This window comes from Terrapene carolina, unplaced genomic scaffold (assembly GCF_002925995.2).
Source record: "Terrapene carolina triunguis isolate 2854851 unplaced genomic scaffold, T_m_triunguis-2.0 Scaffold141, whole genome shotgun sequence".
NCBI lineage: Eukaryota > Metazoa > Chordata > Testudines > Emydidae > Terrapene > Terrapene triunguis.
In genome coordinates, this window is record NW_020664492.1 from 8,858,880 (window position 1) to 8,872,305 (window position 13,426).

The following is a 13,426-nucleotide window of genomic DNA, read 5'->3' on the forward strand; positions in this document are numbered from 1 at the left end:
GGAGTTGCATGGGGGGGGGGGGAGTCGCAAGGTTATTTTAGGGGGGGTCTCGGTATTGCCATCCTTACTTCTGTGCTGCCTTCGGAGCTGAGCAGCTGGAGAGCAGCAGCTGTTGGCTGGGCACCCACCTCTGAAGGCAGTGCCCCACGAGCAACAGTGCAGAAGTAAGGGTGGCAATACTATACCACGCCACCCTTACTTCTGCGCTGCTGTCTTCAGAGTTGGTTGGCCAGAGAATGGCGGCTGCTGACTAAGGGCCCAGCTCTGCATGCAGCAGCGCAAAAGTAAGGGTGGCGATATCACACCATGCCATTCTTACTTCTGCACTGGTGCTGGTAGCAGCTCTGCCTTCAGAGCTAGGATCCCGGCCAGCAGCTGCCGCTCTCCAGCTGCCCAGCTTTAAAGGCAGTGCCGCAGCCAGCAGCAGTGCAACCCCCCTTACAATAACCTTGCGACCCCACCACCACTCCTTTTTGGGTCAAGACCCCTACAATTCCAAAACCATGAAATTTCAGATTTAAATAGCTGAAATCATGAAATTTATGATTTTTTAAATCCTATGACTATGAAATTGACCAAAATGGACTGTGAATTTGGTAGGGTCCTAGTTATACAGGTTTAAATCTGGCATTAATTATGGATTAATTATGGATTTACACCAATGTAACTGAGATCAGAATCTTGCCCTTCAGGCAAGAATCCCCATGAAAGCCATAGGGAATACTGAAGGCATTAAAAGGACTCTTGAAAGAAATAACATTTAACCTATATTATAATACACACAGTAATTTAAATAATTTTGCAGTTTTTAAACTGCCATTGCAACCTGGGCTGCAACAATGACAACTGAGATCTCTCTCTTGGAAGTCCTTACAACCACCCAACAGGGCAGCAGGTTTCTGTATGAGCACAAACACAAGCACATGAAACAAGAGGAGGCACGCTGCACTTTGTTTAGATCTTGCATTCCTTCTTCCTGGTTGTGGAGAGGCAGAATGATGAAAGAATCCTGTTCTCTAAAGCTCACAAATACAGAATAGACAGCTAGAGGAAAGGAGAGAACATGATGTGCACACACAGCTAGTGGAGCTAATTTTAGGCCTTTCAACTTCAGTAGAGTGCTTTTAAAAATTCTTCATTGTGATAAAATGTCAGAATGGGATTTCATTAATGCAGAACTTCTCAGCACAGATTTCTATGTTGTAGTATTGACAACTAACACATTTTACAAGAGTTTTCTAGGCAACAGATATTTGCAATGAGGATCTGAGAGGAGAATTTTGCCCTTTATAAAAGTGATCCCTTTTCTAAAAATCTTTTCCATACAGAGAAGAAGTGTCATGGCTTGCAAGATAATATCCCCGATGAGTCACAACTGATACTCTTCTGATTTCACTGTCGAAGAGAGGCTAATTATTCTCATTTCACACATTCAGATCTTTCCACATTTGCTAACAGTGTTAAAACTTTCTCCAACTAAAAAAGCAGCGTGGGCAGAAGAGTCTTCCTAGCAACACTGGGCCGAGTCTTCAACTGGTGCAAATTGGCAGAGCTCCATTGATTTCAGTGAGGCTAGGCAGATTTACACCAGTTCAGGATCTGGCCCTCTATATTTAGTTTGCTGTACTTTGTATGTCAAAAACATGACAGATTAACTGAAGTTATCTTTCATATAATGGCATTAACTTTAAGGAAAGCCCTTTACTATTCATTCCAGCAGCTTCTTTCCTCCTAGTGGGACAAGGGAACTGATCAGATAGTAAAGTAATTTCTATTTATTACCAAATTAACAGCATATCTGGCTGAGAGAGAGAGAAGCAGCACATGATGACTTTGCCTTTACATACAAAGGAAAGAAATGGCATATCTTAATTACAAGAAAAAGCTTGGTCTCACCGCTGCCCCCATCTCAAGTAGTCCAGGAACTCAATACATAGGAGAGTTTAACAAGGTTTCATCCAAATATATATCCATTGTATACCCACACCTTGAATACTGTGTGCTATTCTGGTCACCCCATCACAAAAAATATATATTAGAATTGGAAGAGGTACAGAGAAGGGCAACAAAAATGATTAGGGGTACCGAACAGCTCCCCTATGAGGAGAGAGTAAAAAAATTGGGACTTTTCAGCTTGGAAAACAGACGACTGAGGAGGCCTATGACAGAGGTCTATACAATCATGAATGGTGTGGAGAAAGCGAATGAGGAAGTGTTATTTACTGCTTCACATAAGACAAGAACCATGGATCACCCAATGAAATTAATAGGCAACAGGTTTAAAACTAACTAAGGAAGTACTTCTTCACACAACGCACAGTCAACCTGTGGAACTCATTGTCATGGGGTGCTGTAAAGGCTAAAAGTATAACTGGCTTCAAAAAAGGATTTGATAAGTTCATGGAGGGCAGATCCATCACTGGCTAATAGCCAAGATGGTCAAGGATGCACCCCATGCTCTGGGGGTCCCTAGCCTCTGACTGCCAGAAGCTGGGAGTGGACAATGAGATGGATCACTCAATGATTGCCTGTTCTGTTCACTCCCTCTGAAGCACCTGGCATTGGCCACTGTCGGAAGACAAGATAACAGGTTAGATGGTTGTGACAGACTTTTACAAGACTATAATGGATTTTGTACAAAGTATGCCTTGTGAGGAGGTATCATTTGAAAACTCAATGTGCTGAACATTATTGTCCTGGTAAAATATGTGTGGCAACATTGTATGTAAAATAATAAGATTCTACTGTATGACTTTACTGAGACATGCTCCAAGTTCACAAATCAGGCACAAAACAGTTCCTCAGAGACAATAAGCAAAATGACGCCTCTGCCAGGTGTGAGCATAATCAAATGGATTATTACCTGGCTAAGCAGCCATTCTTTGGCAGGAAGGAGAGTGTGAGCGAGAAATTTACTTGGCAAACAGACTTGCTGTCGCCTGAACCCCTGTTGGAGAGGATTCTCAAAGAACAGAAATGCTCTAAAGGAGAAGAGAGGACACAAATTACCTCTCTCCCCTCATCTCTACTAAGGAGCATCATTGAATTGGGGTAGGGGTACTGGCCAACAGGATTCAGTCAGACAGCTAAAAGCATGTGGTGAGAAATCTTTGCTTTGAATTCACTTAGCTTGATAAGTTAGGTATTATTTTGCATTTTACCTTTTATTTCTTTGTAACCAATTCTGACTTTTATGCCTCATTACTTGTAATCACTTAAAATCTATATTTCTGTAGTTAAACTTGTTTTATTGTTTTATCTAAACCAGTGTGTGTTTGGATTAAAGTGTTTGTTATCTGAAATGAAGTTTCCCAATGGGGGGCATGGATCAGCGTTCACGTCGAACTCCCCATCAGTACCCATCCCAAGCCAGGGAAACTAATGATCCAACCAGTGGACCAAATTCTGTGATGAAAGAGGCACGTTGCACATATGCTAAGAAGATTTAAGATAATAATAGAAAATACTATGCACAAACCATGTTGAGATGACGTACTTTCTATGAGCTTGTACTGCACAGAAGGAAAGAGCTGGACAGTACAAGACGCACATTTCTGGGGACAAGAATTTGCTGGTGTCACTGCAATAGAATTCAGGAATGGCTAGCTGAAACCCTCTTGCAGTATAGCTGGGAGTAATTTACATGTTAGAGGCTGTGTGTGAGCAAGGCCAGGAGCAGTTGCTTTCACAGCGAAGCAATGTAAAAGGCATCCCAGATTGGAGAACTGACAGGACACAGCTATTCAGCAGTCCAGATTGTATCTGGGGAATGTCACAATGGCCCAGTGTGGCCATTCTTATGTTCATACAGAGCATGATCTCACTAGGATCGAGATAAAGCCATTTTGAAAGAGCTATAGATATGCCAAGTGGATTCAGACAGCATTAATAATTCCTTAACAGAAAGAGAGATAGAAGGATTGGTGCCCACGTGTCACTGAAGTCAATGGCTAACCTCCATGTGATTTCAATGGGACAGGGTTGGCACTCTGATGCAAACAATCACACAGAAACCCACAGTATATGTTACTGTGATAAAGGGGCTGGTTTCTGTCAGTGAGCGATATTTAAACTGGAGTAAAATTGTGTTATGAGTAAATGGAGAAAACGTACACAGCAAAGAGCTGTGGAAGATTTGTCTGTTAGGAGTTACGCATTTGAAAGGAATCTATTTAGATCTACTTTATGCTTATAAGTTTTGTTAGTGTAGCTTTACTGCAAAACCCTCTGAATGCCGATGCAGCTTGTACTGATCAAAAAGTGCTTTTTCTGGTGTAGTTTATACCAGTTCCCTGAGCAAAAGAAGTTATAGTGGCAAAAACACTTTTATGCCAGTGTACCTGCATCTACATTAGGGCTTTTATTGGCATAGAAATGTGGCCAAAAAATCATGAAGTTACTTCTAATCAACATTGCTATGCTGGCAAAAGTTTCTAGTCTAGTCCTGGCCTGAGCATTGCTGAAGGACCTTATTCCTGTCGCTAGACAATCTCCTGGAAGATAGGAAATGCAATTGTTTACCATCACCTCTGGTGTGTATCTATCTTCAGAAGATTATGTGGGGACAAATAGGACTCAGAGATGGGGGGGCTGTCTGCAGTATTGCCAAAACCCATCACTCACAATAAATAAATAAAAATGAGTCAGGTCCAAAACCCATGAGATTGGCTTAGAAATCACTAGATTTAAATAAGAAGTCTGGAGTTCTTTTTATTTGCCTTTTGGTTTTTGATCCTTTAAAGTGCATGTTTTAAAGCTTTTCTCAGCAACCATGTGGGCTAGAAGCTTCATTTAAAAGAAATTACAAACAGAAGCTGAGATTCTCATATAATCCTATTACTCCAAGAACTTGTGCTTTGAGAAGAACTTCAAATATCATAAGATGCATGATAAAGTAAATATATCATGTATTGGCAATATTATACGTTACCACATACGGCCACACTACTACCACCAAGATGCCCTAGTGCATTAACAGCTGACTGATGCTGAACCTGAGTAAAACAAATTATACTAGTAGGCAGACGAAAGCACTCTGAAGAGTTTGCCGCCATGAAGTCAACCTGTTGATGAAGGTACGCACCAACAATTGGTCAATTCAGTCTGTAGTCTAAGAGTACTCTTGGATAACTTGTCGATTCTAAGAGCTTACATAGCCGCATCTGCAAGTAATGCTTTCTACCATCTCAGTCTCATCTGGCAGACAATGACCTGGCCTCAGTTAGTCACACCTTCACCACCTCTCCGCTGGACGACAGCAGTATAGCTTGGCATGAAGCCATCGCCCCTTGGAAAACTCAAACTAGTACAGAATGCTGCAGTGTCTCTCCTCAGCAACATGGGCTATTGTAAGCATATCAGCCCTGTGCTCTGCTCTCTACACTGGCTTCCCATAGAATATCAGATCAAGTTCAGGGGTTCAGTCCATATCTTCAAGGTGCTCCATGTCCTGGACCCACAATACCTAGAAAACTACCTACAGCTCTGGGATGAAGAATGGTCAACAACTACGCTCCTCCAGGGTAATGGAATTCTTTACAATAATGGTAAAGCTCGTCTGTACAGAAGATAAAGCTGTCTTGGGGGTTGGCCCTAGACTGTGGAATAAACTTCCATAGGAACTAAGGACCATTACAAGGTCCATAGGAACTAAGGACCATTACACCTTTTGCTCTAAGTGTAAGCCACATGTCTGTGAGCTTGGCCTTCTCTAACAAACAATGTAATGTGTGTTTGTTAACATTACACGCACACACACTAAAAAATTTCCAAAGAAAAACACCCCACTGCACACACTTCTCCAACTGGGGAAAGGATGAGAGAACAAACATGTTACACATGTGTCGTCATGTTGCTTAATAAACTAATGTAAGGTGCTCAGATACTCCAGTGATAAGCATGAATACCTACATAGAACAGAACACTGTATCTAGTATGATAATGAACTCTGGAAGCTCCTCTGAACATCAAAGGACTTGACATGGATCTGGGATTTGAAAACCAGAGTCTCAAGAGGCTGAAAGAAAGACTTTCTGAGATAGGGAGAGGAAGCTGTCAGCCTGATCAGTGATTGATTTAAAGAGATGTAAGATATTCACATTTAATTTTGCTTTAATGAAGCTAGGTGTGTCTCATGTTGTTTAACTTACAGGAAAAGTAAATCTTCCTCTGTTAAGCAAACAATGTCTTTTGTTTTAGTTCCACTATTTCTCTGTTTTTAATCAATCCTGTTTTTAATATGATTATTTGACTTGTGGACTTGTTAGGTAATTTCATGAAGATTGCCCCAAAGAGAGGAGAGCCCCGTAGCTTCTAAGGAAAGGTAGTGAAGGATATAGAAGTTTCTGCAGCCTCACTCTTACTTGATGTCTCAGTTACAGGAGCAAGGACAGACGTCCTCTCCCATTAAGGTGAGCTGCAAAGGGCAGAGGAACAAAATAAAAGAAGCCTTAAGAGCAGAGAGGAGACAGGAGTTAGTGTTGATGCAGGTGACTACAGCATGTTATGAAAAGATGGAATACTGGTGATTATTTTAAAATTTCACAGTATATTGTAGTGATTGATATTTGTCAAGTATTGAACAGCTAGTTATTTCATGCAGAATTTACACATTCGACTGGGAAATTAATGTAATCACAACCTCACCCGAAACCCTGTGTAAGTGTACAAAGCCATCAGTGCCATCTTTCCAATGGGTTCCCTTATCATGTGCATCTTCCTGCCTATAGAAACACACACTTCAGCTTGTAATTACCTGATCAGAATGTACAAATATGGGGTTTCCACATGTCCAAAAGATAAGGCTTCCACCTTCTCACAAACCAAAAAGCAAGATAACTCTGCCCCTGCTTCCCTACCAAGCCGTGCCAGCATCTTAAGAGTTCAACAACAGGAAAAAATGATACGTTTTGGGTCTCAATCCTTCATTTGCTAGTAGAGTGGCAGCACCTCTCACTACTGTGGTTGAATGAATGCTGGCCCTGCAACTCAGAGCCCAGTCTACTCCTCTCCACGTAAATCTGTTTTACCAGAGACTCCTTTGCTGGCTCTTTTCATCATATTTTCCTGCTGGCAGGTGGTCATCATTTCACATTTTTGCCACTGGGAAAAGCCCAAATAGAACCTGGTCTATATTTGGGTTTTTGCAAACCACTGGTGTAGGCAGTGCGTGTACCAGTGTAACCTACCCTAGCAAGTTACTAACAGCACAGCACTGGCAAAGTGGGGAGGGGTTTGCAGTGGTGTAACTAGATTGGTGCAAAATTTCCTTGGTCTACCCAAATCTTGTGTTGCCCTCTGCCAAAACACTTGGCAGAGATTGTGAAGCCAGCCTAGAAGCTCCAAACATGATTATCCTTTGAAATTTTGGCCAACAGAAATTGCCAATGTACAAAACTTACCAGCAATGGATAAGACAGCATCAAAACACTCATTCCGATATGGCAGGCACAGACTATGACACACCATTACTTCATGGCCATCATTTCGTGCTGACTCCACCAAAGGGAAGCAGTAATCACAGCCCAGCTTATAGGTTTGAGAATTGATATGAAGGTATTTGCCATTTCCACAGCCTGAAGTAGTAAAATAAGGAAGAGAAAGAGTGTCATTCAGTTTCTGTATGCAAGAGAATGTACTCCTGACATGAGCAATGAAATATGCCAGGGTCTGACCTCAATAATTTGAAATTCTCTGTCCACTTAAAAAAAAAAAACCAAAACAAAACAGGATGACATTATAGAGGAATTTATTGTGTCTTGTGATCATTTTAGCACAATGAGCACAGACTGTTCCTATCTGTCAAACAGTGGGCTCTTTGCTGTGTGACATTAAGTGATGAGATGGGTTTGCTAAAGAGCATTTGTCTTGGCTTTCTCAGAGCATACAGAATCAATAACATTTATGTTATGACTCTATTGCACTTCTGCTTGTAAGAGACCAAAAATACTGTATTAAAGCATCATATGGCAGCAGCACAGCCTTGAATTATTCCCTTGTATTCAAACAGACAAATCAGAAGGCTAAGTAATTAAATCACTATTAGACCAAGCTGTTAAACCCATTGTTTTCTTGTTATCTGCTGCTAATTGTTGTTGCCATGACAACTGGAACTTTCTTTGTCTGATATCTCCCTGCAGTTTCTTCTTCCTAAGTGTATGCTTCTGATGTAGAGATGTACAGCCTTCCCACACTACAAAAAAATCTGTGTTGAAATAATAACAAAACTTTAGACTAGAACTATTTTACTGCTAGCATTTTCATCTGGGGCTCAGGTATCTGAATCCTTATACTATTAAGTCTGATAGTTTGAAAAACTGTTTACATTTTGAAAATCTAAAAAGTTACCAAATGTGATTTCTCACCTCTTGCTTGAATGACTGTCATTGAAATCACAGACCAAATTAAGAAAAGGGAGTGAGGTGCATTGTGTTAATATAATAGACTTTCACTTCTGGAGACTTCAGTTCAAATCCTCCATGTCACAGGCAAAATTCAATTTGATGGTTCATAATGTATATGTATTTGTTCACATGAAAGGAGTGAGGCCTATTTTACAGTGCCCTCCTCTGACCAGACGAGGCTTTGCTCTTGCCGAGTCAGCTCACTCCCTGGGTTAATTCTGTCTGAGCTCTCTCAAGGAATCAGTTTCCAGCAGAATTAGTTGATTTATTTTAAGTGTTCTTAAACAAATCAAAAAAACCTTGCAGACTCTTCCTTCAAAGTCTGTGGAGACCAAATAGCCCTTTCCCCGTCTGTCCCGCACACCAGTAACTTCAATAATCAACATTTCCCAGCTCTTACCTCGGAGGCTCAGCAAAAAAAGGACCCCACAGTATCTCCCTTCTGTTCATGTGGTTCCTGGAACAACTCCTCTGTGCAGTAGCTCCCATAGCAGTCCACTGAGGGAACAGCCCTTGGTCCCTCAGCTTTCTGGAGGTTGTTGCAATCCCCTCCTCCATTTCCTTCTGCCCTCTTTTTCCAAGAGTCAGTTAATTAAGTTCCAACTCTTTCTCAGGTGCAGCAGGTGGGGCTAATCAGCCAGCGAGCTGCTGGCCTCTGGCCCCAGAGGAATGGTATCTCTTATGTTTTCACAGTTCACAATACACTAAAAACCACTATGAAATTAACACCAACCATTCACGAGAACACCCAGAAATAAAAGAGACACGTAGAGCAGAAAGCCCAGTGTGCGCACACAGAGCAATGTAGGGAAGTCAGTGCAACATCGTACATTACACGTTTGGCCCAGGCCATTGTTATTGATACTTCACTTTCATCAACACTCTAAGAATTGAAAGAAAAAAAGAAAGGGGCTGGAGAGATGATTTTAGCAAACTGAAAAAGGAGTAGAGAAGCTACTTATTTTTAGTTTGAATCCAGCACAGGTCAGTAGCAGTCATGAGCTGGCCATATCAGACCTCTGTTTGGTGGTCAACGTGAAATCCTTCCAGGGTCTTGGTTCAGTTTCTAATGGGGAGGTGTCCATATCACTATTAACATCCTTGTAGACCATGTTACTTCTTAAAGAATGAAGAAGGACAGTGGCAAAACTACCAGCTGGCCAGAACCTGTTGTCCCTGCAGGCATGGAAGCACACTGGCACGGTAGTACAGGGAAACTTGCCCTGGCATGGTCCATGCTTTAACTTTAGAAAAATAGAAAACTTCAAATTCCAGAGTTATTTATCCTATATATTAAACTTTTCATATCCACTAACATCAGCTTAAAATAAAAAAGGGAAAATTATTTGCAACGTTATTCAGCTATTTAGCCCTTTCATACTTTCCTTTAATAATGGTGACAGGACATTCACCTCCCAAGTGCCTCCTAATGGCTGGGTGTGATACTGCGAGCCTTTCTGGCCCCTAGTGCCTTCAGTAGGGTGTCAGCCTTTCTTTGTAGGTCTTCAGAGGCTCAGCTCTCCGGCCAACTCACACAGGTCCATTATAAAGAAAGAGGGAGAGCAGGCAGCAGGAGGCAAATCTGATAGGCAGCCAGGCTAACTCACACAGTCAAATAGATGAACCCCTTTTGGGGTAGCAAAGAGTTCAACACACTGCCTGCCTTCAGCAGGGTATTCAGCCCCATCTCTGGGCCCTTTAAATCCCGCCCTGCCTTTGGGATTCTAAGCCTTGTCCCCTTCTTGGGGCTTAGACCACTTCACCAGTGGGAGAACCAGGGCCCACCCACTATTCCGGGTCCCAACCCAGAGACACTATCAACAGCAGTTGCCTCCAGTTCGCTGCTGCTAGCCTGAGCCTTTTCCCACGTAGCCCCTTTTTCTTCACTCTTACCTAAGGGCTGAAGTTCTCAGATCTTCTTCCTTCTCACCAAATCATCAGCATTTTGGGCTGTATAAGTAGGAGCATTGCCAGCAGATCCAGGGACATGATCATTCCCCTCTCTTCGGCATTGGTGAGGCCTCATCTGGAGTACTGTGTCCAGTTTTGGGCCCCACACTACAAGAAGGATGTGGAAAAGTTGGAAAGAGTCCAGTGGAGGGCAACAAAAATGATTAGGGGGCTGGGGCACATGACTTATGAGGAGAGGCTGAGGGAACTGGGATTATTTAGTCTGCAGAAGAGAAGAATGAGGGGGGATTTGATAGCTGCTTTCAACTACCTGAAAGGTGGTTCCAAAGAGGATGGATCTAGGCTCTTCAGTGGTACCAGATGACAGAACAAGAAGCAATGGTCTCATGTTGCAGTCGGGGAGGTTTAGGTTGGATATTAGGAAAAACTTTTTCACTAGGAGGGTGGTGAAGCACTGGAATGGGTTACCTAGGGAGGTGGTGGAATCTCCTTCCTTAGAGGTTTTTAAGGTCAGGCTTGACAAAGCCCTGTCTGGGATGATTTAGTTGGGGATTGGTCCTGCTTTGAGGACCCCCTGAAGTCCCTTTCCAACCCTGATATTCTATGAAATACAAATGCCACCAGAACCCATCTTCTGGCTCTCTCGAGCTCCTGTGACCAGGAAGAAGCACCCTTCCTTGCTCTTCTAGTCCTACTGACCTGCTCAGGCCCTGCAGCTCCTTTTAGCTGAGCCTGCTGGGCTCAGATTGGCTGCTTCTGTGCAGCCTCTCTAGGCAGGCCTGGAGGACCCATCTTCACTGCTCCTTTCTTGGGGCAGGGTATGGTAAGACCATGGGCCCTCCAGCAAGGGGCCTCAAAGGCCTGGTACACTCCGTCACAAGTAGGTAATAGGAAAAGTTGCACAGCCACATGGCTTGTATGTATCTATGGGTGGCTCTGGAAGCAGGTCCATTATAGAAGAAAAAGGGAGAGCAGGCAGCAGGAGGCAAATTTGATAGGCAGCCAGGCTATGATGATTAAAAGAGTACCTACCAGCTCCAAAACACTCATTTTGCAGATGAGCACTCATTTCAAACCCTACAGCTTAAGGCAAGGTGACCTTGACCATCCCCAGAAGTACTGCTTAATACAGAGAAGAGGCATCCCTGGCTTTGATCACTAACAACACTAAACAAATTAAATTCCTTTTTAAACAGTTGTCATACTCCGGGATGAAACTTACCAATATCAGCAATCAGGCTGCCTGGATCCTGATCTGAAAGGAACTGTTGTACCTTTGGCCAAGCCTTGTAGCGTGCATCATGGAAGTGAGGAGCAATTTTCTCATACACACTATGGACATGGTCCTTCTCCAACTGGCTTGCCTCCTTCTCCATCACAAAAAGGCTACACTACCTCATTGAGCCCCATGCAATACTCCTAAAGCAGCAGAAAGGAGAAAAAAGAAGGTCATCTCAGAAACCTGTGTGGTCTCGTTTTCCAAAATACAACCATAAAATTTAAGTAGTATTATGCAATTAGTTTTGAATCTCCATTTACTACTTGGGATGAGTTATCATAAACAAAGAGAAACAATTGGGATTTTTAAGGCAAAAAGTACTGTTTAATCTGTGTTGCTTTCTGACGTTATACAACATTGTATGACAGGGGTCAGCAACCTTTTAGAAGTGATGTGCCGAGTCTTCATTTATTCACTCTAATTTAAGGTTTCGCGTGCCAGTAATACATTTTAACGTTTTTAGAAGGTCTCTTTCTATAAGTCTATAATATATAACTAAACTATTGTATGTAAAATAAATAAGGTTTTTAAAATGTTTAAGAAGCTTCATTTAAAACTAAATTAAAATGCAGAGCCCCTTGGACTGGTGGCCAGGACCCGGGCACTGTGAGTGCCACTGAAAATCAGCTTGCGTGCCGCAGGTTGCCTACCCCTGTTGTATGATATAAATAAGTGTTTCACACGCAAGACTTTTAAGGCAAAAAGCATTGTTTAACCTGTCCTCATGACTAAGACTTGCTAATTTTGCGTCCAAATCAGCAACACTTATTCACATTTCTTCTAAGGGAATTCTGCACCAATTTTTTTTTTTAAATCTGTAAACAATATTTTAAAATTCTGCATGTTTTATTTGTCAAAATACTACTATATAATCACACCAGTTTCAATTATTTCAGTAATTTATTTCAAAATACTTGTCAGCAAGTATGTATGTAACAATACACACAACAAAAAAGATTCAGGATTTTTTTTTTTTTTTGACAAACAGATTCCTTACTAGGCATATATTAATACAGAACTCTGAGTAATAATTCGTTTAACTACAATACAGAACCGTATTTCCCGCATCCCTCAGAAGCAGTGCAAAGGCTTGGAGGAGTCAGGGGTAACAGAGGAGCTGAGGGAGAGGCAAGTAATTGCTGGGAAGGAACCTGGGTATGAACTTGAAGGGTTGTTGGGTATGGGTGGGAAAAGTATGGAACAGGGTTTTTTGGGGGTGGGGAGGGACTGTTAGGGAGCATCCCCATGCAGACCCTGGCTGACCCCTAGCCTCTTCCATTCAGTCAGGCACATCCGCCCCTGTCACCATGTGTCTCTATGACCCCACTCAGCCATCCACTTTCCCCCTGTAGGTCTACACACACACACACACACACACACACACACACACACCCCTACCTGCCCATGTGGCCCTGCACCTCCACTCAGCCACTACCCCAGTCTGTCCTCCCCCACTAGCCCTTATGAGCCCCTGTCTAACCCCCCAGCAGCCCCACGCTGTCTGTTTCCCCATAGACCCCATCTCCTGACCTGGCCTGACAGGCACTGTGAAGAAGGCAGCTCTTTCTCTTGCCTGTGATAGCTGGGGCTTGCCAAGAGCTGCTGCTCTGCTCTAGTGCCACAGCACCTTTTGGTGAGCAAAAGGTGGAACTGCAGCAACTGTTCAGCAGAAGCTATTTTCTGCAAAAAGATATTTAAAATATGCACAGCACATGAAATATGAGTGCGCACAGTGGCGCACAATTCCCCAGGAGTATCATATTGTGTAAATAATACTTTACACTGGATAGTCCTGTTAATTTCAAGGTCAGAAACAGTGGCAAAATCAGGGCCA

The 13,426-nt window shown here is 42.6% G+C and overlaps 1 protein-coding gene across 1 annotated transcript in view; it reads right to left on the reverse strand.

Moving 5' to 3' along the window:
- LOC112117710 (probable tRNA methyltransferase 9B) overlaps positions 1-11,756 on the reverse strand; it is a 32,659-nt gene extending 20,903 nt beyond the window's left edge. The window contains exons 1-2 of the mRNA XM_024215753.3: positions 11,536-11,756; positions 7,401-7,574 (exon numbers count right to left, since the gene is read on the reverse strand). Of these exons, the coding sequence (XP_024071521.1) occupies positions 7,401-7,574; positions 11,536-11,689 (328 nt within the window). The 5' untranslated portion in view covers positions 11,690-11,756. The remainder of the gene's footprint in view (positions 1-7,400; positions 7,575-11,535) is intronic.
- Between the last annotated feature and the right edge of the window lie 1,670 nt (positions 11,757-13,426).